Consider the following 25,753-nt stretch of genomic DNA (forward strand, 5'->3'; position numbering starts at 1 on the left):
TGGCATATTTTGCCTGGTGTTGTTGGCCATCCTTCACCAACCGCGTCTCTCCAAAGACAAGTCTCTGAGTATACTCCTTCACAGCCCTGCTTCCCAGGCCGAGCTCAGGGTGGCACACATGGGCAGCAGGAAATCAGTGGCTGGCTGGCTGACTGACAGGTTTCCCAACTCTAGCCCCTGCTTGAACGGGCCCATCTTCCTGCACTTCCGAAAGGCAGTGAGGACAGGTCCACGAGGTCACTCCAGAATTTTTAAAATTTGCTTTTTCTTGGATTAAGAGCACTCAGGCTAATAAAACATCACACATCTCTGCTTTTTATCAACTCTGTATGGTGAGTCGGCTTATCTCACGCCAGCCAGGAGCACCAACCGGAAGCTATACGTGTTTCCTGACTTTTCAAAATGGAAAAGCCAGGCATCCATCAGTAAATCCAATCTAAGAGAAGAGAATGTTCAAATACAGGGCCCACGAGATGGAAAAAGGAAGGTCCACGGTGGCAAAAGATTGGGACCAGTGACATGGGTCAGATTTCCTGTTCTCATTTCCATGGCCAACGCTTCTACTTCCCTATTGCTCAATTTCCTCTGTCCTAGGGAGGGTGGAAGGAGTGGGAAATAAGATATAGGGCTGGAGAAGAGAGCACAGAGAAGGAGAACCACCAAAGGACTCTGAAGGTAAACTGAGGCATGACTCATAAACAGGGGGAGCTTCAGAAGGGTGGGAGTGTGGGAGAAGGGTGCAGGCCAGGTGCCCACACTCAGTCTACATCAAAAGGACCTCAGACTTAGGGGTGGGCAGGAAGTCCAGGATGCAGGAAGTCTGGGGATGGGACCCCTGCTGTCCTGGGTGGTGGGACTCCTCTGGAGGACCCACTGGCTCCCATCCATCCACAGCCCCCTCCAACTACTACTATCAGAGGTAATGCCTCTAGCAAGCTGGGACATCTCCAAGACAGTGACTCCCTGGACCCCTGCCTTGCATTCTACTTCCACCAGTTTCCCCAACAGGCAAAGGAATCTTTGGACCATCTGCCTTTGGCTGAAACTTTTTTTTTACTGGAAACTCCCACTAGCGACAATCAACCCAGTAAGGACTTCAATTCTTGCACAGCTACAGGTATAATGACTAGGCTTTCTGCTAATCCTCCCCCTTCCCCACAGGGATTCAGGGGCTGTTTCTTAACAGAGGATGGAGGTTGGGGGGGCCAAGGGAACAGGAACGTGGCTCCCAAGGAACTTGGCCAGGACCTGACACTGACTCACAGTCACAGGACTTAAGCTGAGGGAGGAAGGGAAAGAGCCAATTTGAGATTCTCATCAAACTAGTTTCCTCTTCAGGTCCCCCCTGTTGCACCCCACCCCAAGACAACTGGAAGGAGAAGTCACAGGCATGAGCTGTTACCCCGTGAGTGCTCAGGTGCCCCTAAACCCAGACACTGTCTCCTCTGCGCCCCAGTACTGTCCCATCCTGACAAAGGCAGAGAGAAGGAGCTCATGGGTCCCAGGCCAGGGCAGGGGTTAGGCGAGCAAATGACCCCACACTGTTATCCCAGAGAAAGCAGATGAAAATGAAGGCTGCTGGGCCGCATCCAGAGGAAACCAAGGTCCCAAGTCGGGGTGAGTGGGGGACCTGCCACAGTCCCAGGCAGCCAGCAATGTGGCTGAAAGGCAAACAGATTAAAAGGCAAACAGGGCTGTGCACCCTTTACTTGGTGGGCACAGTGGGGGTCTGGGGGCTGTTGGCACGTAGATGGACCTTCTCATTCGAAGCTGTTTCCCCAGCACCAGCTGGTGCAGCTGCGTTCTTCTCTCCAACTTCCTGAGGCTTCCCTGAGTCACTGCCCAGCTTCCAGGCTGGCAATACACTGTCACTGCTCCCCCATGCGCCCTTCCCTTGGCAAGAGGGGAGGAGGAAGAAACCTGAAGGGATCTGATGCCCCTGTTTTGGATGGAGCTCCACATCCTCTCCTCCAGACCCAGGATGTGCTGACCTTCAAGCCTCCCTCCTGGCCTGGGTTCCTTGCCAATTCCGGGAAAGAAGGCAGAAGGGATTGTCCTCGCTCTCTGATATTCACCCTTGGCTGGTCCCCCCTTCCACCTCCCAAAGGCCAGGCAAAGCCCTGCTCAGCAGGCCGGTGAGGACTTGGCAAGAACAGGAATCCCCGGCCTGGCCTAGGCTCCGCTTTGGTATTTTTGCAGCTGGAGACTATTAGTTGCAAGTAAAAATCCTTTGTTATCCAACCCCTCTCCATCACATTATTTTCCTTTCTTCTCAAGTCCAAACTCCTCTGCCCACCACACTACATACACTCACAGGCACACACATACACACGTGCTTGGCCACTTTTCCCACTCCAAGCATAAGGAGATGGGCTCAAATGGGCACCTTCCCTCCGAAGGTGGTGCTGGACTGTTGCCCCCTGTCCCGGGGCACAGAGGGGACAAGTGGAGTCCCCCTGTTCCACAGTATGGAGGGGACAAATGCAGTCCTGGGTTTTGGCCTAGAGGACCTCACATTCTGGTCCCACACACCCAGAGAGCAGCTATCCCCTCATGGGCCATCCTTCTCAGGACTGATCCACTTCAGAGACCTTCCAGAAGGCCCCTGGCCAAAGACCCCAAATCCTGAAGACAGGAGAATCTCAGGTAAACCCTAGGAGAGGGATGCTGTGTGGTGGTGGGAGGAGTCTGGGGCTGGTCTGAGAGCTGAGGGGCCAGGGATGCCAGAGTATAGGAGGCAGCTAGTAAGCTGGGAGGGCGATGAGACAGAGGAGAGACCACAGCCTGTCGGTGATGTTGCAAAGGACTTTCACTTCCAGGCCCCAGAATAGACCTGGGGTGTGTGTGTGAATGCTCAGGCCTCCCTGTGCCCCCGCCCCAGTGCTCAGCACTCTGCACTCCCCACAACTCCAGCTTTTCTCAACGTCTCCATCCTTCACATCATTCAAGAAGCATCTCCCTAAACAGTGGCTGCTTTTCCAGAAACAACAGCACCCACCTCAGTCCCATGAAGACCCTAGCTTCAGCCACAGGATTTAAGACACTCTTCCTAAAGTAATCCTGGGGAAGAAAGGGAGCCTCTATGCTTTGGGGGAAATATCCCCCAACACATCCACACGCCCGGAGATTGCAAATAGAGTACAAGGTCCCTGGACAAGGAAGGAAAACCACACTTCCACCTTAACCACATCCCGAGGAACACACGGACTTCTTGGCCTTGTTCCAGGAAACTCTCCCATCACTTTCTGTACCCTGGGCCCAGCCAGCCTCAACACTGACAACCCAGCCCAGGTTTGAATCCTGGTTCTGTCACCTTCCAGCTGTGGAACTATGGGCAAGTTATTTGATGTCCCTGAGTCTCAGTCTGCTGATCTGGAAAATGGGATGATGCCATTAACAGCACTCAGCACAGGGTTTGGCACATGATAAGCGCTCTACTAATGGGAGCTGCTGTTCATACAATCCCCTGATCCTCTCTCTCCTCAAACCCATCCTTCCTGCCTTTTCCATCTGTGCCTTCAGCCAGAGCCATGTGGCCTCCTGACTAAAGGTGGGCAGTTTGGGGCTGACGCCTACTATTCATCAAGACAGTTCAGGCCCCCAGGAGGAAGATCTCTGTGTAGCAGGCCTTCAGAAGCCCCAGGAGTTCCTCTTACCACAGCCTGTTTACCTGATGACAAATATCGTGAGGGCAGGGCACCGTTTTTCATTTTGTGCCCGGTGCCCGACACACACATACTGATTCATTCAACAAATATTTGGTGAGTACTGAGTGCTCATGCTGTTGTCCCAGTGCTGGGACATCAGTTTTCCCTTCCCTGCTTCTTCCAGAATCCTTCTTTTCTGGCCTGAGGATGCCCAAGACAGACAAACTTCCTCCTTGTCAGAGCTACTCTGGTGTCTCACCCAGGGGCTGGGAGAGATGCTCGGGGGTCTGGGGCCCTCGCAGGTAGGGAGGAGACCACTGGGCGGGCCTGGCAGAAGCTTTGCTAAACGGCGTGTCTGCACGCTCCTGTTTCCTGCTGGGTCCTGACTTCAGCTCTTCTTGTTCTACCAGCAGGTCTGGGGATCAGCCAGGTGGGGTCAGCTCTACCCACTGGGCCCCCTCCCTGTCCCGCGTGTACTTCCAGCCCCACTGCCCTCCTCTGTGTGGCCCAGGCCCACACAGGCTCAGTCCTGGGTCCCGGGGTGAGACACTCGGACTCTGCAGCTCTGATTCAAAGTACAGAACCAGGGTCTTCCCACTATTGAGAAATGCTTGCTGGGCTCTAAAACGCATCTCTCTTGCTTAAGTTACTTCCTTTGGCTTGAAAACAGGGAGGGGGTTGTTGGGAGCAGGCTGGGTGGAGAGGCAGCTTCAAGGAGACAGCGGGGGAGGAGAGCCCTGGGCTGGAACTGCACCGTGAGACGCAGGGCCGGCCCCGCCTGGCCAGGAAGAGGAGCAAAGGGCTATTAAATGTGAGGAAACTGGGAAAGGGAACGGGAAGCAAAAGCACCAGGATGTGGGGAGCTTGAGGCCAATGAGTGGGCTGGCGAGAGCCCCTCGATATTCTGACACCCAGCAGGTGAGAAAGGCCAAAGAAGTGGGTGGCTGGTTTTCCTCTGTGACACGGAAGTGTTCTGTAGGCTGGGGTGGGGGCTGAGAGGGTCGGGGGTAACCCGCTCCATGGGAGGGTGGCTCCCTTGCCAGCCGGGAAGCCAGCTCATCAGACTCAGAGGATCAACTCTCTCTCTCTGCCCCTCCTCTAGACAAATCACTGGCCTATTTCCTGTTGTGATTTTAAACACACACACACACACACACACACACACACACACGCATGCACGCACACATGCGAGGGAGGGAAAAGTGAAGTTGGCCAGCTGGACTTAGGGACCCATTTCGCAACCTCACAGCCTGCAGCCTAGGAGGCCTTTTTTAGGCCTCCCGGCCAACCTCCTCTTTCCCTGTGCAGCAGGGTACCGGGGAGAAACCTGAGGGCCTCCGAGGGCACCTCTGGAGCATACCCCCATACACAGCTCCAGATAAAGTGACTACAGCAAATCTTATTTCCCTCAGGCCTCTGTTGGCAACCTCAGAACCTCCTCTCAACATGCACACACATCCTCCCAGGGCCCCAGTCCTGAGGTCTATGCCTGTTCTTTCTACGGTGGAAACATCCTGAGAGCTAAGGTCAGAGGAGTGAAGCCAAGGTCACGCAGGGCTGCGGTGGGTGGGGCAGTTGGTACACTTGACCTCTAGCCCTGCCCAGGGGCGGCCCTGCAGGAGGATGGACAGGACCTGAGGTTCCTTCAGAGGGTGGTCAGAGGTGAGGTGGGAGGGTGGGCAGGCCAGGACTGCTGACCTCTCAGGGCCGCTGTTTCCAGAACTTCAGTCTTTGGTCTCTCATTTCCAAAATGCTTGAAGTGTTTATGCACAGCTTGCTCTACCATTTATCTACCATTTCTTTACATCCGCTCACTTTTCTTATCTTGCTGCATCCTAAACAATCTATGAAATCAGAGACTTGACTTGCCAGCTGTAGGAGTTTCCTGCTGCTGCTGCTGCTGCTAAGTTGCTTCAGTCGTGTCCGACTCTGTGCGACCCCATAGATGGCAGCCCACCAGGCTCCCCCGTCCCTGGGATTCTCCAGGCAAGAACACTGGAGTGGGTTGCCATTTCCTTCTCCAATGCATGAAAGTGAAAAGTGAAAGTGAAGTCGCTCAGTCATGTCCGACTCTTAGCGACCCCATGGACTGCAGCCCACCAGGCTCCTCTGTCCATGGGATTTTCCAGGCAAGAGTACTGGAGTGGGGTGCCATTGCCCTCTACGAGGAGTTTCCTAATAGGTATTAAATAATAACATAACTCTTAATATAATAGTAAAAAAACGCATGTCCACATACAACATAAACATGAAGGCGTTCCCACTTGGGGAAAGTGTTAGTCACTCAGTTGTGTCCAACTCCTTGCAACCCTCTGGACTGTAGCCTGCCAGGCTCCTCTGTCCATGGAATTCTCCAGGCCAAAGTACTGGAGTGGGTTGCCACTTCCTTCTCCAGGCCCACTCAGGGAAAGGCAGTCGTAAACCCTGAGTGGGGGCGGGGGGTCCAGGGTCTTCCCTGAAAATCTCCTGGCTGTTCCCATCACATTGTCCAGTCATGGGATCAGAGTCTTCAGAAACCTGACCATCCTGCCACGCATGGCCAAGGGAAGGATGGGCCCTGGGGTTACATTCCAGGAGGGAGGGAAAGAGATGAACACTGAGTCCCCAAGACCCACCTCCCACCCAGGCCAACGAAAGACATAGGCTGGGGAAGGAAGGGCTGGCAGCCCGGCGAGTTAAGGTAGGAAAGTGCTCACGTGCACACACACACACCTGTCAGGACGAGTGAGGACATGGTCAGTGGATCTCTTCCCACTTGAGTAGAAATGGATGGAAGGGACTGGGCTCAGACAGGAAACAGCAGGACCTCAATCCTAAGCCTGTCCCATAGAGCCTCGCATGAAGCTGTGCTGACCACTGTAGGGCCCGGGCGGGGCCCTTCAAGGGCTCAGGACTCAGAGCAGGTCTGGTTCACATACATGCCCCAGGACCCATGTGAAACAAGCTCACTTCCTGGCCTCCTTCCTTCTTTCTATTCTATTTCTGTTTCCAGAGTTTTCTCCAGGGCAGTCTCCCCCTTCTTCCCACACCAGCAGGCAGGCTTCTCTCAGGCCCTGGGCTCTGGGCTCCAGCACCTCTCCCTTGTCAGGCTCCTCCCTCCCGCGTGGGGCTCAGCCCAGGGGCCCGATGGAGGTCACGGTCAGCCAAGAATGGCATGATTGCAGGGAGGGCTCCCCCAGAGGGCCAAGAGAAAGCAGGAGAAAGCAGCAGCCTTCTTCTTCCTGCCCCTGGGGGAGCTAATTACAGGCCAGCAGGCCCCCTGCACAGGTGAGTGCCTGGGGCCAGCCACGCTTGCTCTCGCTGGCACCTGGGCAGGCCATCGGCCTCTCCTGGGAAGGGGGATGAGCTGGGGGTGGTGGAGGGTGCTGGGGAGAGACACTCCTGACATTCTCAGCTCAGGGCCCATAATTAGTTTGTGGGATGAGAGCAAAACAGCCATCCTCAGGGTGACAGCCAGACAGTCAGGCGGCATGGGCGGAGGCAGGGCCAAAGGAAGGGACAGAGGCCGGGGCAAGAGGAACCCATTCATTCACCCCGGTAGCATTTCTCCCCAGAACCTTCTGGTCTCTTCCGGGCTCCTGGACTCTGCCCCAGAGGGGCCCAACGAATCTAGCAGACTCTGAAGGCAACACTCTCTGTTTGCCAAGGGAGGGGTACCCGCCTGAGGTTATTTCCTGCTTCTCCTGGGGAGGAAGGCAGGAGAGGGGCCAGGTCAGAGCTAAAGCAGAGAAGGTTTCCATCAGGGCATCCCCACCAGGACACCTACCCACCAGCCCATCAGCCCATCGTCTGCCCTGAGGCAGGGCCAGGGAGGGAAGGGCTGGAGCTGTTTGCCCAGACAGGCCTGATGGGTGGGGCTGCTGACAGGGAACAGGGAGAGGGCAGCTATCTCATGGGGTCTTGCCCTAATCCTACCCTACCTACCATGGGGTTTCTGAGCTGCCTGCCCCTCAAGAGCTCTGCCAGCCAGGTATTGGCTGAGCCCCCAGCCCAGTACTCCAAGGATGACAGGTCTATCACAGGCAGGCTTTGGTCACCAACAGCCCAAGGACCCCCCTGGGATGCTGTGGAGGGGCTGCGGCTGAGCTGTGGACCATTCGATGAGGCCGCAGGGGAGGGGGGCCCTCAGAGAAACTCCTGTTCCCACCAGAACTGAGCCTTTGGGTCCTCCTGGGATTTCTGTACAGATCATCACGTGGGGACCCATGGAAGAAACTTCAAGATCTTCTGGACAGGCCCCAGTTCACCGTCCTAAACCTCCTGCATGGCCTCTAGTGACTTTTGGCTTTCACTTCAATTTATCTGATTTTGCCAGACAAGCTCAAGCCCATTATGCAGATTAGGAAACCAAAACTTGAGACAGGGAGTTTTGGTTTACTCAAGGTCACAGATCAAGCCACCCCCTCTCCGGGGGTCAGATCAACCACAGGCCAGACGTCCCCTCTCAGCCCTGTGGTGCATTTCCTGGAGATGTGATGATGCAGAGGTTTTGTTTGTTCATGTAGCAGCAGCATCTGAGATGAGCAGAAGTGCTCGAGGCAGCGGACCTCTGCCCTGGCCCTGTCCCCAGCCACACCCCATCTTCCACCTCTGAGGCATCACGTACAGCCTCGGGTGGGAGCTCGAAGGGGAACATCCAGGATATCTGATAGCATTCCCAGTGGGGTCATTCCTGCCACAGAGCCTGTCCCCCAGAAACAGCCTCAGGACCCCCACAGCCACGCTGTGGCAGGGAGCCAGTTCTGGCGACCCCCTCAAGGGAAACGACAGATACGGAGATGGACCCAGCCTGGTCCCGGCTCCTCTGCCCTCAGCCACAACTTAGCAAGGCTCCTCTGGCTCCAGGCCCCTTTTTTCCTTTGTTGTGGCTCCCACCATGTGGGAAAACCCCTCTATGGACTAATCGACATTCTTCCCTCTGAAAAGGGATGGTCCCTGGTCTCTGGAGGTTGACCAGACATTGTCCTCTTGGGCACTTCTAGGAGGCCCTTCTCTGCCCTGGGCCAGAAACACTGGAGCCATCAGAGACTCAGCTCAGAGAGAGGAGAAGAAGCATGGACATAGCTCTGCCCCGGCCCCAAACAAGGGTCACAACATTCAACTCGCTGCCTCGGCCTCAGTCAGGGGCTTTTGTCTAGGCTCCTGGACCAGTCAAGGGTCATCCTGTCTATCCACTCCCCCAACCCAGCTTGTCCCAGACAGGCTTTGCCTCGCCCATCTCCCCCACCCTCGCCGGCTCCCTGTGCTGGAGCAGGTGACTCACGGTGCAGGCTGAGGGAGATGTTGATGGTGTACTCATCCACGAAGCCCTTCAGGCCGGGCATGCGGGCGCACTTGAGCTGTGTCTGGGCAGCGCTGTCGCCAACATGCACCCAGCACACCGTCTCGTTGGCGTAGCTGAAGTCCATGGCTGTGGTCTGCCGTGTGCTGGTGGGTGTGATGGTGGAAACCTGGGCCCCACTCAGGTACGTGGCCAGGATGTTCTGCGAGTTGGCAATCAGCAGCACAGGGGGCCGGTCAACCGGCTCTGGAGACACAGGAGACAAGGGTTAGGGCAGCAAGCGGCCCTGGCAGCGCTCTGGCCTCTCCCCATCAGGGAACGACACCGAGGGCGCCTAGCTGTACGGTCGCAGGTAAGCCCACCTACCATTCTTGGCCTTGCAGGAGCGGTTGTCTGGCTGCAGCAGGTACCCTTCCACACAGCCGCACGTGAAGGAACCATCTGTGTTGGTGCACAGCTGGCTGCAGGTGCCATACACCGAGCACTCGTCAAAGTCTGCCGGGAAAAGGCGAGAGCGTGGTCATTTCCAGCCTACCGAGGGCAGGGAAGGGAGTGCCCTCAGACAACACCTGGGGTGTGTCCATCCCTACAGCTACTTCGGAGAACAGTTTGACAGAATCTACTGCAACAAGAAATGTGGAAACGTTACCACCTAGCCCCAGACCTGGGATCCACTCTAGAGATGTATCTACACACGTGCTTATCATCCATTCATTCAGAAAAGATTTCTGCAATGTGCCAGGTACAGTCTTAGGCTCGGGGGACACATCAGCAAAAAAATAGATTCAAACTGCTGCCCTTTTAAAACTTAAATTCCGGGACTTCCCTGGTGGTCCAGTGGTTAAGAATCTGCTTTGCAATGCAGGGGACGTGGGTTCAATCCCTGGTCGGGGAACTAAGATCCCCCAAGTCATGGGGCAACTAAGTCCGTGTCCCACAACTGAGACCCAATGCAGCCAAATAAATGAATAAATAAATATTCTTTAAAGAACTTAAATTCTGATAATAAATGAAATGTTGTTATTATAATAATAAATAAAATTAAAAGGTAAATGACATGTTAGAGGAGTTAGTGCGATGGGAAGTAGCTGGTGCTATGAAAAAATACTAAGCAGAGAAAGGGGACAGAGAATGCAGGCAGTGGGGATGCGGTTTTAGGGCTATAAGGAGTCTCACTGAGAAGGCTACATTTGTCACTGAGAAGGCTACATTTGTGCCAAGACCAAAAGGAGGTACATTTAAAACAGAAGAGTTTGCATTGTTTGTGACAGAGAGAAACTGGGAACATCTTACTCATCCAAAGGGAGATGGCCAAGTGAACTGTGGTAATAGTCATACATCACCGTGGTTTTAAAAAGAATGGGGTAGATCTCTACACATTAACACAGAAAAATCTCTAGAACATACTGGGTGAAAAAATTGAAAAACAAATATGTACAGTATGTGCGTGCGTGCTAAGTCGCTTCCGTCATGGCTGACTCTTTGCCACCCCGTGGACAGTAGCCCACCAGGCTCCTCTGTCCATGGGATTCTCCAGGCAAGAAAACTGGAGTGGGTTGCCATGCCCTCCTCTAGGGGATCTTCCTGACCCAGAGATCAAACCCATGTCTCTTAATGTCTCCAGCATTGGCAGGCAGGTTCTTTACTACTAGGCCACCTGGGAAGCCATATACAGTATGATATTTATGTAAACAAGATCCCATGCACATAAACAGTACTTTCAATTAGATTCTCTGTGAATACATGTATACCTGGATAGAAAAAGGCCTGGACAGAGAAGTAGCAAACTGTTAAAAAGAGCTGATTTCCAGAGAGATGGGGGAGGGACCGTAACTAAAGAGGATTTGTTAAAGGGGACTTTGGTTTTGTCTGTAATGCTTTAAACCTTTTTAAACAAGAAAACTCACATATGACCTATATATATATTTATTTATTATTATTATTATTTTTTTTTGGCTGCGCTGTATGGCATGGGGGAATCCCAGGTCCCCTATCAGGGATCAAACCCGTGCTCCCTGCATTGGAAGTGCATCTTAACCACTAGACCACCAGGGAAGTCCTTGACCTTGACCTATATAATTTTTAAGATGAGTTTTGAAAAGTCTGGCAGAAGCAAATGTTTAGGGCCCACAGCCACGCCCTGAGGCCGTAAGGTGTGTTGTAGACCCGCATCCTGTCTTGCACCTTTCAAGCTTTCTCCTCCCCAACCTAGCCCACTGTCCACCCAGCACCCCCCAGCACATCCTGAACCCCAGTATGTGCACGTGTGCACACTTACCTTTGCAGGTCTTGCCGTCTGCCTGTAGCTGAAAGCTGTTGTTGCAGTAGCAGGTGGGCCCGTTGAGTGTGGGGACACAGTGGTGCTGGCAGCCCAGATGGGAACACTGTCCTCGTTGCTCTGTGGGGGGGGGTGGCAGGTGACACATACTCAGGCCCCCAGATCTGGCAATCATACCCAGACAGCAACCTTCCCTCAACCCTTCAGTAACCACTTCCCAGGCCTGCAGGGTCAGAGATGAAGTGGCTTAGGAAGTATCAAGTATATTTTGTAAGTGAGGAAACTGAGACTGATGAGGGTATAAGACAGGTCCAAGGTCGCATTGCCAATTGTAGCTTAGAACCCGCATCTTCCTGCTCTGGCTGCCCCGACCCGCTCCGTTCCTAGTTTGCTGGTCAACAACACGTGAGGACTCTCAGCCCCTTTACACGCCTCCTGCCTGTAGCACCTAAGGACTGCAATTTTGGCTTTGGGGCTGAACGGGAAGCGTTGGCAGGGAACCGAGTCTTGCCACGCAGGACCCCAGGTCTGGTCTGGAAGCACGCCTGCAACCCAGCCCTGGTGTCCGAGAGGGCCCAGAGAGAAGGCCCGAGGCCCAGGTAGAGGAGAGGAGGAAGAGAAGCAAACCTGGCTCCCCCGGGATCTTTCTCTAATCTTCCTCCCGCCTCTGACCCACTTCCACAGGGGAGACAGAAGGGAATGAAGCAAGAGGGGGAAGAGGTGGGGGAGCAGCTACCCCCCCCCAGACCAGCGACCCAATTAATGGCCTTGCGTGGGGCCAGGCGGCCCGGCCACAAAGACCCCTTTGTCCAGTTGCCTCACACCCCTGCTCCCCCCCTCCCACCTAGGAGAGAGCGCTGCCCGAGATGCTAAGACGTTTAGAGGCGCTAAGCCTGCCAGGAGGAGCAGAGATGGGGAGCCAGGCCCTGGTTAGCCTTTCTCCTCCCCACCTCTGTCCCAGAGCCTGAAGGTGCTTCTCCAGTCCAGCCTTGGCCCCCAAAGAGGGGAAGTAGTGTTTGTTTCTGGAAAATCTAGAAAAGAGGTTCTCTTCTGCATATGGGGTGGGAGGATGAGGAGGTCCAGCTTCTGTAGTATCAGAGAAGGAAGTTCAAGCCCTAGGTTTCATATGTTCTTGGTTGTTTGTGATGCTGACCGGGTATGCAAAAGCAGGCAAACTTGAACACGTACTGTCCGATGAGATGGGACGTGCGTGGTAATTGAAGTCAGCCCCCTAGGCCCACATTCTACATCCCATTCCAGGAGCTTCTGACAAAAACATGCAGACGCAACCAAAGGAAAAGGATAAAAATCTTCCACAAACTCCCTGCCCTCAGTGAACAGGATCCAGATGTGTCTCTTCCCACAGGCAGATGTTTTCTGACACGCGTTACAGACACAGGACAGGGTCTCCACCCCCGGGGGCTTGCCTAGGGCCTCACAAAGCCAGCTTCCTGTTCCAGGCCCAGACTTGAGGGCAGTAGAAGTTCCTATTCCCTGAGGTGCAGGCCTGAGCTTCCTCCCCCTCCAACCCCCATCCCCGGGAATCTCTCCCATCCTCAGGAGAGATCCAGATTCCCCCTGGGACAGAAGCGTCTCTAGAGGAAGACCTGCAGAGCTGGTGGACCTGAGATGCAGGTGGGAAGAAGTCTAACCTACTGTCCTAAAGTTCCCTCCTCAGTTGGGGCGGAGGGGGAGAAACCCTTCCCATGAAGCAGTTTCTAAGAGCCTCAAAGACCTGCCCTTTCGGGGGCCCTGGCAGGGGAGGCAGGTAACAAAGCTCCAGACCTCCCCCTGGCCCCCGCTTCAGTGACAATATCTGCTTGTCTCTGCTCATCCTCAGGTTCCCTATAAGAAACCATGCGAAGAAACAACCCCACTGTTTACAAAACTACGAAAGCATGAACATGCTGATCTAGTAGAGAGCTCTCGTTACATAGCTGGGAAACGGGGGACTGAAGAGGGGTAATGACACATGTGAGCACACACAGCCAGAGACATGCCCGGGGCACAGGGCAGCAGGACCAGGCCTCGTCCCCTTTGCAGTCCAAGGACAGTGTGCAGACAGTGCTTAGACGGCAGCCCTCCAGACCCATCAGGTGCCCGGCGGAGAACTCACAGCATCCACCTGGGAGAGCAGAGGTGAAGAGCCCTTACCTCGGCAGTGGGACCCCTCGTCCGAGCCGTCCGCGCAGTCCTGGACCCCGTTGCAGAGGCGGGACATGAGAATACACAGCTCGGTGCCAAGGCAGTTGTGCTCGTTCGGCTGACATCGCTGGGCCTTACTCTGCGGACCTGGGGGCAGACGGAAAGGTCGGTGTGGGCATGCTGGCTACAGAGGCTGTCTGGCCAGCTACTCACTGAGGGAGGGACTGGGACTGGGGTTTCAGGCACCTGCAATTTTTAGATCTCAGGAGGCCTAGGGCCTGTTAAACTCTTCAACCTCGGACTCATCTATGCTACTCCCAATAGTAGCCACACCTGGGATCCGCCAGGTGGAGGGGATAACTAGGTTTCAGCAAAGAGTCCACTCCCCAGATGCTCCATGCTGTGGACTCCGAGGCTTCCACATCCTACACCAGGAGACAAAGCACCCCTCCTTTCCATAACATCCTGGGTCACAGAGCCTGGGCGGAGAGCTGGACCAAGTCTTCTAGAAATGCACTTTACAATATGAAGCATCATACATGGCTATTCAGCACTTGAAATGTGACCAGTTCCAAATGGAAGTATAAAATGCGCACTGGCAAAAACAAACAAACAAAAGACAATGAGAGTTCCCTGGCGGTCCAGTGGTTAGGACTCCTTCACTGCAGTAGCTCCAGGTTCAATCCCTGGTTGGGGAAATATCATCCCACAAGGTGTGTGGAGGGGCCATAAATAAATAAAATGTACATTGGTTTTTGAAGACTTAATACCACAGCCACAAAAGAGAATGCAAAAGGCCTCAATACTTTTATATGAAAAAATATGCTGAAATGATAATATTTTGTACACACTGAGTAAAATAAAGTTAAAATTAATTTCATCTGATTATTTTGACCTTTTTGGTTTTTTTTTTTTTTTACGTAGATACTTATTTTCTTAGCCACATCCTGTGGCATGTGGGATCTTAGTTCTGCAACCAGGGATTGAACCCATATCCCCTCCATGGGAAGGAGGAGTCTTGACCACCCGACCACCGGGAAAGTCCCCATTTTGACCTTTTTTTGAATGTAGCTACTAGAAAATTTCAAAACTGAATGCATGCCTTGCATTATATTTCTATGCATCACACTATGCTAGACCTCCACCCCAGAGCAGCCTGCCTGATGGAGGACTTTGGGAACTGTCAAAGATTGTGGCCTGCTGGTGATGACTCCACTTCCCTTGTTGCCCAAGAAGATGGGCTGCAGGGAGGGCAGGACAGAGCTCTTCAGGGGATCCTAAGGAGGCCAGGATCTAGGACACTGGCTGAGCCTGTGGGCTGGTAGACAGATCATGGCCCATTGGTTTCCAAGCCCAGACAGGATGTAAGAAGGTGCTTGCATGGGAGCACACCTGTCCGCCTGTGCTGGGGAGGAGTCACATGCACAGGGAGGGGAGGTGTGTACCGTGGAGCAGAGCGGTGTGGAGTGAGAGTGAATCTGTGAATCTCCACGTGTGCCGGTGCTGCCGGCCTCAGTATGTACGTTTCCAGGTCCTCTTGGGAGCAAGCCTGGGTTTGTGTGTGAGTGTCCAGGGCATCTGTCTGCGTGCAGGTTATGTCTCTGCATCCCCATTTCAGAGTGGTGACTCTGCGTGGCTGCGAGAATGTGTTCGTGCCAGCGTCTGCCTCTGTGTGTGTATGTCGGCAGGGTAGGGGGAGTGAGTCAGGCCCCGGGAGCGGCTAAGTGTGAGTGTGATGGGTCTAGGAGTATGCATGAGTGGGGACAGTGAGCGGATATGTATATCTGCATCTAACTAAAGGATGGATAAAAAGAGCCAGATCTGGCCCCTCTGCATGGCTTTCTTTATCTTCAACACCAAACACTGGGGTCCGAAAAGTGGGACATAAAGGTGGCCTGAGACAAGCAGACACTCCAGGCTGAGCCACCATAGAAACACTTGTAGAATATCCCTGGCTCCCACACCTCCAGAGCAGGGTATCAAGGTGAGGCAGAGAGAACTAGTGGTTCCCTTTTCTGGCCCTAAAATTACCGCTAATAATTATGAGTGAGGGTGTGGAGATGGGGCTGAGACAGGATAAACCCCAAGAGAGAACAGAGAAAGACCTAAGAATGCAGGGTCCCCAGACCCCTGCCCAGACTAGCCCAGCAGGGGAGAGGTTCTGAAGGCAGAGACTTTGCCAGCTGCCCAGGACTCCAGGGTCCCACTAGCAAGTTCTCCACCCCCCACTGGCAGGGTAAAGGCTGGGTGGGGACCTTTCTCCCAGTTTAAACAGCTGCCTCTGATTACACCACTTACTGAGGGTAGGGGGAGGGAGGGCGGGAAATGCTCAGGGGTGGGGCTTCTGGTACAGAGATTGAGCCAGAGCCAGTGGCCTTTGGCCTGGGAACCTGAGGACAGGAAGGGGACCCAGCAAGACCCAGGGGCACCCATCAAGGATCAGGAGGGTCAGAGGTGGGAAGAAGCGGGAGGAGCCAGAAGGGAGGGGAATCTACCAGCAAAGCTGTCAGCCCAGAGAACATGGTCTCAGGCAGGCTGGGGGGTGGGGGTACAGCGGCTAAGGAAGCTCATTTTTGAGCATATCAAACACCTTGCCGGGCTCTTTGAAGAGCAGGGGGAGGACAGTTGGACAGTTTTAGCTGTGTCATGTACAAACAATCACAGAGCAAGGTCCACACCAGGCTCGAGCTCAACTGTCTTCATCCTAGACTGCCTGGGCAAAAAGGAAAAGGGATAAATCAGTGATGGGGGGTAGGGATCCAGAAAAGGTACTTACAAATCTCGGGAGCCTCATCAGATCCATCCGGGCAGTCCCTCTCACCATCACACCGCCAGCCTTTTGAGATACAGGTGATCTGGTCTCTACAGGCAAACTGCTTGGGGCTGCAAGTCTTAGGGACTAGGGGCAAGGGAAGAAAACAGGGGTGTGACTAGGGGTGAATGCCCTGAAACCCTGAGGTCTGAAAGCCCTCAAGGGTTCCTCCTCCTTCCTCAGGCAGCAGCAGTCTCCGTCCGGCCCAGGCTCTAACCCAAGGTTCATGTGTGGAGCAGGGGTGGGCGGCAGGGGCTGGGGGTCACTCCTGGAACACTGTGTACCTGAGATGGGGGAGGGGAAGGACGCAGGGAGCACACTGCTGCTGCCTGACTGAGTCCTGCAGGCTGCCCATTGGGTGTGCGCTCTCCCAGCTCTCAGGGCCAAAGCCCTTGTGTTCTCTGATACTCTGGTCAGACAACAGCAGCCTCTGCTCTGCTGACTGAGAGTGATGAGGCATTTAGGTTTTTGACGGGTTTTCTCTTTATCTTCTCCATCCCACTAGAGGTCCAGAGCTGGTCTCTACTAACCTCTCTGCTCCTTCACCCTCTGGGACTCTCCTCGTCCTTGGAACACATCACCCCACACATCTCCAACTCCTAACCACCAGGCCCTCCCCAGACGGGACGTGTGTTTGGGGGTGCCCTTGGCACATGGGTGTCTCAGAGATGGTATCAACAGAGGAGTTCTGCCGCCACATCCATTCTCTAAACACACAGCCTCCTTTGCGGATGCCCTCAGAGTTAAGAGGCACCTAAGACTGCTCAGGCTGACAGGGCTGGAGAACGGAGGCAGGGGGATGGCTGGGGTGACCTGCAGGAGCTGGTTTCAGCCCAGCCAACCCAAGAAGTTCCTATATCCAGGACCTGTTCTTTGCCCTAATCCCTCACCCCACCATCTGCTCTCTACGCCCACCCCATTCTTTTACCTCATTCTCCAGGGATGAATTAAACATGGTAACACTAACTCTCATTGTTACCTCAGTATGTGCCGGGAAGTGTGATCAACCAGTTCTTTCCATGTATCATCGCATTCAATCCTCTCCACAATATGACAAATTAGGTACGACTAATACCATTTCCCAGATGAGGAAACTGAGCCTCAGAGAATGTGGGGTCACCCAGCAGGCAAATGTCACAATCAGGACTCAGACCAGTTTAGCCAACTCTAAGCTGTTAAGCAGCCAGTTGACACCAGGCTCCCCATTCCCACTGAGAGGTCTTCAGGCGCTGTTCCTCTCAACCCTGTCACTATGTCCTCCTCGGGAAGGCAAGTCCCCCCTCCTTCACTGCCGCCCCCCAGTCTCCCAGCCCTGCATTGCTTCTTCCTCGATGCGTGTCAATCCCATTTCTCTTTGGCCATCACGCACCAGAGCCCAGCTCTGTGCCAGGCAGTAAACTAGGCACTGGGGTGCCCGGAAGGGGCGGGGTGGCCCCTCAGGAGCCATGGCACCCCGGGAAGACAGCAGGGCAGAGTGAGCTCAGGGGCTGGGACGGAGCAGAAGGAAAGTGTGTCGGGGCTCTGAGCAGGGAGGGATGGACTCTGAGGAGAGCCACACTGGGAAGACGTCCTCCCCCCAACCCCTGCCTCTGGCAGAGGGGACTGCGCTCAGGCCCCCGGCCAGGGTGAGAGCCAAGTTCAGGAAACACATCAAGGATGGCCTGGCTAGGCCCCCTACCCTGGAGCCCCCTCCCCTGCCCCCCACCCTGAGCAGGGAATAAAGGCCCCTTGAGGAGGCGGATAATGCTGAGTTCATTGCCCCACTGGGCCAGCTGTGAGGTCTTCCCGGGGAAACTGCTAGGCAGCCTAGTTAGCATGCCGGAGAACGGTCCTCTTCCCCTGGCTGGCCCAGACGGGCTGGGGCTGCGGGGGGAGCAGTGGTAGAGGGGGCTGGAATGGGATTCAGAGGCAGATGGGCTGTTTGGAGCCCAGACAGGTCCCCATGCCCATCCCTGCCCCCACCTGGATTTAGCAGTCCATGCCCCCACTCCTCCCGGGGGTAGAAGTCACAGCCCAGGCCCGAGGTCACTGGTTGGTCACTCCAGTCTCCCCTCTGTTCCACATCCCGGCCACGATCCCCCCTGCTTTGGCCCTCACTTTGTCCCCTCACTGTCCCCCACCCCCATTTTTGGCCTGAACTCGACAGAGGAAACAGCAGCTGGCAAACTCCAAAAGCTGGAATGAGAGAGATTCACAAACCAGATGTGCTCTTGCGAGGGAGGGGAGTGGGGGATGGGGAATGAAAGGAAGAGGAGCCCCCGGGCCCTGGCCCACAGCAGACCCCTCTGGCCCGGGGTGGGGGACTGGGCACACACCAGGGCAGCACAAGGACCTGAGAGATGTGGGAAGAACTTCCTTTCTGTCCGGGATGGTGGAGAAAAGAGCTGAGTTTGAAGGCTAAGGCCTGTCTTTGATTTCCTTCATGGGGAAAGGGGAGGAAAGGAACAAATAACCTACTTTGGGGCAGTCTACACGGGCCAAGGGAAGCCTCATTCAGAGGTGGAGGGTGTTGCAGTGGGGGTGGGGTTGGAAACCTGTAATCTGCTTAGAGCCCGCAGCCAACCCCACTCCCCTCAGCTGCGCCTTCTGCGTCTGATGCCAGCACCCAGAAAACCCAGCTAGGTGGCCCCAGATGAGGGTACAACATGGCCCTACATTAGGGAGCAAGGCAATGGCACCCCACTCCAGTACTCTTGCCTGGAAAATCCCATGGACAGAGGAGCCTGGTGGGTTGCAGTCCATGGGGTCGCTGGGAGTTGGACACAACTGAGTGACTTCACTTTCACTTTTCACTTTCATGCATTGGAGAAGGAAATGGCAACCCACTCCAGTGTTCTTGCCTGGAGAATCCCAGGGACGGGGGAGCCTGGTGGGCTGCCGTCTATGGGGTCGCACAGAGTCGGACACGACTGAAGCGACTTAGCAGCAGCAGCAGCAGTGGCCTCCCCTGGCTCCCGCCCCTCGGGAGATCTGGGGGTTCCTAAGGATATGAGCTAACACTTTTCAACATAGTCACTCTGTGTCAGCATCTGGGCTGAGACACTTTGTACATATTAACTCATTTAGATCCTCAAACCCTGTGACGTGGCTACAGTTGCAATCCCCATATACAGATGAGGAAACTGAGGCATAGAGCAATTAGTAACTGAACAGGTGGTTTCTTACTGGCCATGACGGCAGAGCAGAAGGATGAAAAAGGGAAATGGCAGGGTCCTCTGGCACTGGGAGTGGGGATGGGAATTACAGGAGGTGGCCCTGGCCTTCAAGCCTCCTCAGAGAGGAGGGGGGACAGTGGAGAAGATGGAAAGGGATAAGAACAGGACAGCAGAGGGAAAAGAAGGAGGAGAGAACTACAGAGAAAGAGCGAGTGAGGTTGCAGAGAGAACGCCAGGACACAGGGGCTGTCTGTTCTCAGCTTTGCCCGGAGATGAATGTGACCGCCATGCTAACTCTGGCCAACACCCCTGCCCCGCCCCCCCAAACCCAGGCACCCAGCCCAGCCACGGCCCCCAGGGCCACCACGCTGGAGCCAGAACAGGAGGTGTAGGGTTGGGTGTGCATCCAGACACAACACGGACCCCACTGCCCTGCTTGAGCCTTGGCTGTCGTCCTGTCCCATTCTGAGACCTTGGGGGCAGGGTGGGGAAGGGTGGCAAGGGTGCCTGAGCAGAGAAGAGAGGGCGACAGGAAAGTAGAGCCCCGAGGGAGACTTCTCTAGAGGAGGGGACCCATCATTTGATCCCTTGGGAGCAGAGATGGAGAGGAAGAGAGGGAGGTGAGATTTCCTAAAGACCCAGGAGACCTGAGGCAGGGTAAGGGTGAAGGAGAACCCTGAGGCCCTTTTCAAGAGCAGACACAGCAGAGGGAGAGACAGGCTGTGTACCGGGGGATGTTTTCTAAAAGGAAACACATGATAAAGCTAAGGGAACAGAGGAGCCAGGGGGTGGCCAGGGAGTGGGGGGCCAGAGCCTGCAGGAATCTAAACTTTCAAACATACAGGGGTGGGGCGGCAGGGGCCTCCTAGGCCCAAACCGAGAGCTTTTCACTGAATTTTATGTATTTTGGGTGTTACCCGGTGGCTCCTTCCCCGCAGCTCAGTGAGGCTCAGACACATTTTTGTCATTCCTGAGTCTGGGCCTCTGCTTTGCGGCCTGGACAGACAGACAGGATGGCTTGGGCTGCCGGGGGGAGGGGGATGGTCTCCCCCTCCATCCTGAGTCAATATTGACTCAGCGGGACATTAGCCTGACCTCCCCACCATCTTTTCCTCCATGCTCCCCCCAACCCACACCCGCAAGTACAATCCAGACCCCTCAAATGCCTCCGGAGGTCAGCATATCTCTCACCAGGCTTCAGAAGCTCTCTTCACCTACCCCCAACCCCCTGCACACACAGCCATAGAAATAAAAGCTCTAAGCTCCTGACCCATTCCCCATACCTCTCTCCAGTTCTCAAATCATGAGGAAGTTCTGCCAGAAGTCTAACCTCCCTCCGCCTTTCTGAATTATCTGAATTCTCCCTCTTACTCAACCCACGAAGGGTATCAAGTTCCCTTCTTCCAGAAACATTCTCTCCCAAATTAGTGGAGGGGGAAAAAGAGAGAAGAACTTGGAAGAAAGTGGAGGGAGAACTTTCACTGCTGAAATGGAGATTCCCAATTTGGCCTGAGAGGGGAATAACAACTCCAAAATGGCGAGCACGTGGGATTGCCCAAGAGAGATTTCTGCTCCCAGATAGCTTTTGGGGTACCAAGAGGCCTGGTTGGAGGCGGATGGAGACAGGCAGAGACAAAGCATGACACAGAGACTGAGAGAGACTGGACAGAGAACACCACAATGGGAGCAGAGAGGATGAGATAAGAGAGATGAGCTAGGAGAATGAGAGACAGAGGTTCTTGGAGGCCAAGACAGCACATACCAATGACAGACAGAGGAAAAAACCTAGGAAGAGGGTCTCAACCCAGAGGTTGCCAAGATAATGGCACAGTTGTCTTGGGATGAACCTGGAGAAAAACACCCCTGAGATTCAGGGTGGGGAAGCATGTACCTTTACTCAGGCAAGTGGAGTCCCTGCCCTAGCACTGTCTGACCCCAGGCAAACTCAGAATAGGGGCCACTGCCTCCCACAGAATTGGGAGGGTGGGAGGAAGGAAGATGGAAGCGCTTCAACGAGAAGGCCAAGGTCTCAGAGAGACCCCTCATCTCCCCTGGGGTGCAAGAGGGGTAAATGCTGCCCTCCACTGTCCCTCGCCTCTTTCCCAGGGAGGCTTTACACTGGGGCCTGGGGCCACTGCACCGGAAGCAATCCCAGAGTCAACTACTTCCTTCTCCAAACAATGTGGGATCCTGTTAAAAACTGGCCTGAGATCTGGGACTGAATACAGTGGGGTGGGTTGAGATGCTCCAAACACACCCAGCACACGGTTCCACCAGGTCAGGGACCCTTGCATGGTCCCACTGCATTCAGACTGCCCAAGGGTGAGGAGCCCACATCAAGAGCTGGAGGACTTGAATGCTGGAGAGCTCACAGAGGGCTGGGGGCAGGGGCTGAGAGGAGACTACTGAGGTGGGTAATAAGCCTTAAGCTTGGGGTTTTGATATGCAAAGGCTGAGGCTACAGCAGGAGGAAAGAAACTTAGACTTGGTAAGGAAGGGCTTCCCAAAGAAGTTTTGAAAAGTCGGAGGTGGGAGGGGGATTTGGACAGGATCTGACTCCGGCCAGTGCCCCTCCTGCCCGGCTGACATCCTTAAGAGGCCCAGTGATGGGGAGTGGCTGGGGGAAAAATAATAGAGAAAATGGAGGAAGGCGGGGTGGCTAAGACTGGGAGAAAAAGAAGTCTTGAGAAGCAGCCTCAAACATCAAAATATACCTCCATCCCCAAATCAATGTCCTCACGTCCCTGGTTTGAAAGACAAGCGTGAGGGGAGATAGTCAGGCATCTGGGTCTGACCAGGGGAGAAAGGATTTTGGAACCATCTCTCATAGAGCCAGGAGGCTCAGCTTCATAACTCAGTTCACTGTGCAGCTTGTCTGATAACAGGTAATATACGGGCTCAAGGGGGTATGTGGAGATGGGTAGGAGACAGGGAGGCAGCCAGCCCTCCCCACTACAAAACCTTCCTAATTTCAGCAGAGACCTCAATGACCTCTTTTCTCACTCTCCAATCCATCTGTTTCTCCAGCCTCCCAGGAAGCAAGTAGACCCAGTTCTGTCTACTAGCAAGGAGGGACATCGCTCCCCAAAGAGAAGGGGACCCTGGAGATTGGGTTCAGGCACAACAGAGGAGGTGGGAGTGCTGGAGAGGGACCTAGGGCTGCTCCCCTGAAGGCAAAGCAGCAGGGTCCATGGGAGCCAGCAGCAGGAAGGAAGATTAGACACTGAGGGAGGTAAGCTTGAGCCAGGACATGCCCTTCTCTGGGAAACGAAGGAGAAAGTTCTGGGTCTGTGGGCCCGAGGCCTGAGGGCAAGGGTAGGATATAGGAACCCCTGGGCGGTCCTGGACAGCGTTGGCCCGACAGGTCTGTGTAGTCTCCCTTTCCCACTCCCCAGAGTGGGAAATATTCCCACTCTGGATGAGTCATATTCCCATTCCAAAGGTGAGAACAGTAATGTGAGTTTGGGGAGGGGTCCTCTCCCTAGGGGCTTCTCTGGTGGCTCATCGGTGAATAATTCGCCTGCAATGCAGGAGATGCAGATTGGATCCCTAGGTCGGGAAGAGCCCCTGGAGGAGGAAATGGCCACTCACTCCAGTATCCTTGGTGGGGAAATCCCATGGACACAGGAGCCTGGTGGGCTACAGTCTGTGGGGTCTCAGAGTTGCCCAGGACTTTGGATAGTCTGGCTTGAGCTGGGGTTACAGCTGTGGCCTGGGTGGAAACTTAAAAAGGGTGGGAAACCATTATGGAAAACATGTCCAGTCTCCCTCCTCCACTCGCCACCCACCAACTTGGTGGGGTAATTACCCGAGGGGTGAAGCTCCCTGGGGCCATTCCTGACTGGGCTGGGGCCCTTGTTTGCTTTCCACAGAGACCCCCTCTTCTTTCTGCCTAACTCCATCCTCCTTCCATCGGGGGGCTCTTGATGAGTCACTCTTTCTCTCTTAAAATGCTTTTCTATCCCTTCCAGATCTCTCTGCCTCAGTTTCCCCTCTCACTTAACAGGGTTAAGAACAAGAGGAAACAACACCCATAACTGAAGAAATCACAGGCAAGGGCTGGTCTGAAGGGTATTCCGGGCACAGCTTCTTTCCTCTTCTCCATGTGGGGTGAGTGGTAGGTGGACAGAGTCCCCAAGATGGCATAATTGAGAGCTCCTGAATATACTGTCCTATATATTTCCTTTCCCCCTAACCCCCCTCCCAACTGAAGAGAGTTGGGGGGAGGGGAAGAGTTAATCCAGTTTCAGAGAAAAACTTTCCCAATCCCAATCTGGCAGAATTGAGAAGATGGAGGAGGGGTGCACGATGGTATTGGGTGCAGATTTTTTTTCCCTGGATGAGAAGATTAAAGTGACGGGAATGGATCAGATTCCACCCCTACTCAAATCAGGGGCCCAGCCCAGCCCAACCCCGTGACCCCAGCCCAAAGCTTGAGCAAGACTTGAACCAGTGACTCACAAGTAAGAGGGAAAATAGCTGACACTAAAAAAAAAAGCAAGAGGGCACCTCGTTTCTCCAAAAGGACACAATTCTAGCCCAAAGCTAACTGCAATATACAAAGTGTGTGTGTATGAGGGGAGGAGGGGAAGTGGTGGAGAGAAATAAACACATTTACCTAAGGAGCAGGGAATTAGGGGTGGGGGCATGACATAACCCCCATCCAACCTCCACCTCTCCTTCTAGTCCAAACTGTGATCAAGCCAGAAGTCAGGGAGAGAGCAGCCTTCTTCCACCCTCCCACCTCAGCATTCCAGGCCATTCTCCAGTCCCCTTCCCTAATGATGACATCTGACGTTTTTTCATCTCAAAGCTCCCAGGAATTAAGAAGGAAAATTCAAAGTCATATAGCTTCGCCTGCCCCCACCCGCTACACCCCCCAAATACAGCTCTTTCCAGGCTACTGACAGAGGCCCTGAGAGGGGGAAGTGCTCATTTCGGAACCCAGGCTGGCAGCCTGCTAAATCCTGGACTCAGGCCTCCAAGCCTGGTCTCCAAGGGCCCAGATTCCACACCCAAGCAGGGGGCCTTCCCGTGGCCCTCCCTCTCCCGACCCAAAGCCAGTCCCCGTCTAGCCTGCCCTCTGCCCAGCAGGGCACCCGGACCCGGCTCTCCCTTCCAGATTCAGAGGCCACAGCAAAAGGACCCCTGCCCCCTTTTGCAGCCAGTACATAGCAAATCCGGATTCCTTTACAATTTAGATGGGGGTGGGGGGGTAGAGGATGTAGGGGAGGCGGAGGCCCTCCCCGAACAGAGATAGGAGAAGGCCTCTAGATCCCAGGATCAGAAAAAGGGGGGTCCCTCTTCTCCGTTCCCAGGCCTCTGGTCTTTGTTTGGGCTGAGGGGGGTGTCCCAGAAGCATCATTTGCCCAAGGCCCCCATTCTCCAAATTGGACCCCCATCCCCGCCCCCAGCTGGGCCGCTGCAGTGTCAGCTGGACTGGGATAACAAAAGGCACCCCCTCCCGCGACTCCCTTTCCCATCCAAACGCAGGAGTGGGGGCTGGGGAGTGGGTGTCCCCAAGGGTCCAAGGGGGCCGCGGAATCTCACTCACCGTCGACAGCGGCCGCGACCAGAGCTGAGAGCAGGGGCAGCAACAGTAGCAGCGGCGGGGTCAGCATGGTGTGGGCTGATGCAAGCAGCAGCCCCCTCTCCTCTGGTCCTGTTACTTCTCGCCGTCGCCCCCCCAATTGGGGGGCCCCCCTTTTTCCTCCTTCCTCCCTTCTCCTCTATTCTTATCCTATCCTTCAGCAAAGCACACCAGGGGCGTGGGTGAGGATGTAGAGTTCGGAGCCCCTTGGGGAGGGCCTGCAGACGGGGCTGCACCCTCTGCCCCCAAATCCAAACCCTTCACCCCCTGCTTTTCTCTTCGTTCCTCTTTTTCCCCTTCCCGGGGCGAAGCTCACAGCCCCATCTCCGAGCCGCCTCCGGCTGCAAAAATGCACAATTGGGAGGAGGCGGGGTGGGGGGGGTGGGGGGCGTGGACCGGGTGGGGGAGCCTTTGGAAGGGGCCTGATGGAGCTCTGGGGGCTCCCCTCGTTTCCGCCTCCTCAGTGCACGGGCCTGGAGCTCGCACCACTGTTCCCGGGACTGAGGTGCCGCGGGGCGGGCTGAGTTGGGGGTGGGGGGGGGGGGGAGGGAGGGGACCCGGAGAGGAGGGAGGGAGGGAGAAAAGGGGCGGGGAAAGAAAAAGCCGGGGCGGAGGAGGTGGGGGAGAAAGAGCTACGCGGCAATCCTGCGAGTGCGCATGCGCTGATTTGGCGCGCTGCCCTGGGGAGGGGGAGTCAGAGGAGCGACAGGATTTGGAGCTCTGGCGAGCGGTCCGAGAGCGGGGGTTCCTGGGGACCCGCCGGCTGGTTTTGGGCCTGGAGTGCCCATTCCCCTGACTGGGCGCTTCTGCCTGGCGCTCGAGAACTGAAGGGGCGAGAGGGATTG

General features: G+C 55.0%; 1 protein-coding gene across 2 annotated transcripts in view; it reads right to left on the bottom strand.

Moving 5' to 3' along the window:
- The window catches only part of LRP1 (LDL receptor related protein 1), an 80,227-nt gene extending 54,833 nt beyond the window's left edge, over positions 1-25,394 (bottom strand). For both annotated transcript variants that reach the window (XM_019960978.2, XM_070789433.1), the window contains exons 1-6: positions 24,873-25,394; positions 16,128-16,250; positions 13,361-13,498; positions 11,207-11,326; positions 9,295-9,423; positions 8,911-9,174 (exon numbers count right to left, since the gene is read on the bottom strand). In XM_019960978.2, coding sequence (XP_019816537.2) covers positions 8,911-9,174; positions 9,295-9,423; positions 11,207-11,326; positions 13,361-13,498; positions 16,128-16,250; positions 24,873-24,939 — 841 coding nt within the window. In that variant the 5' untranslated portion in view covers positions 24,940-25,394. The remainder of the gene's footprint in view (positions 1-8,910; positions 9,175-9,294; positions 9,424-11,206; positions 11,327-13,360; positions 13,499-16,127; positions 16,251-24,872) is intronic.
- Positions 25,395-25,753: the final 359 nt, after the last annotated feature.

This window comes from Bos indicus, chromosome 5 (assembly GCF_029378745.1).
Source record: "Bos indicus isolate NIAB-ARS_2022 breed Sahiwal x Tharparkar chromosome 5, NIAB-ARS_B.indTharparkar_mat_pri_1.0, whole genome shotgun sequence".
In the NCBI taxonomy this organism is placed as follows: Eukaryota; Metazoa; Chordata; class Mammalia; order Artiodactyla; family Bovidae; genus Bos; species Bos indicus.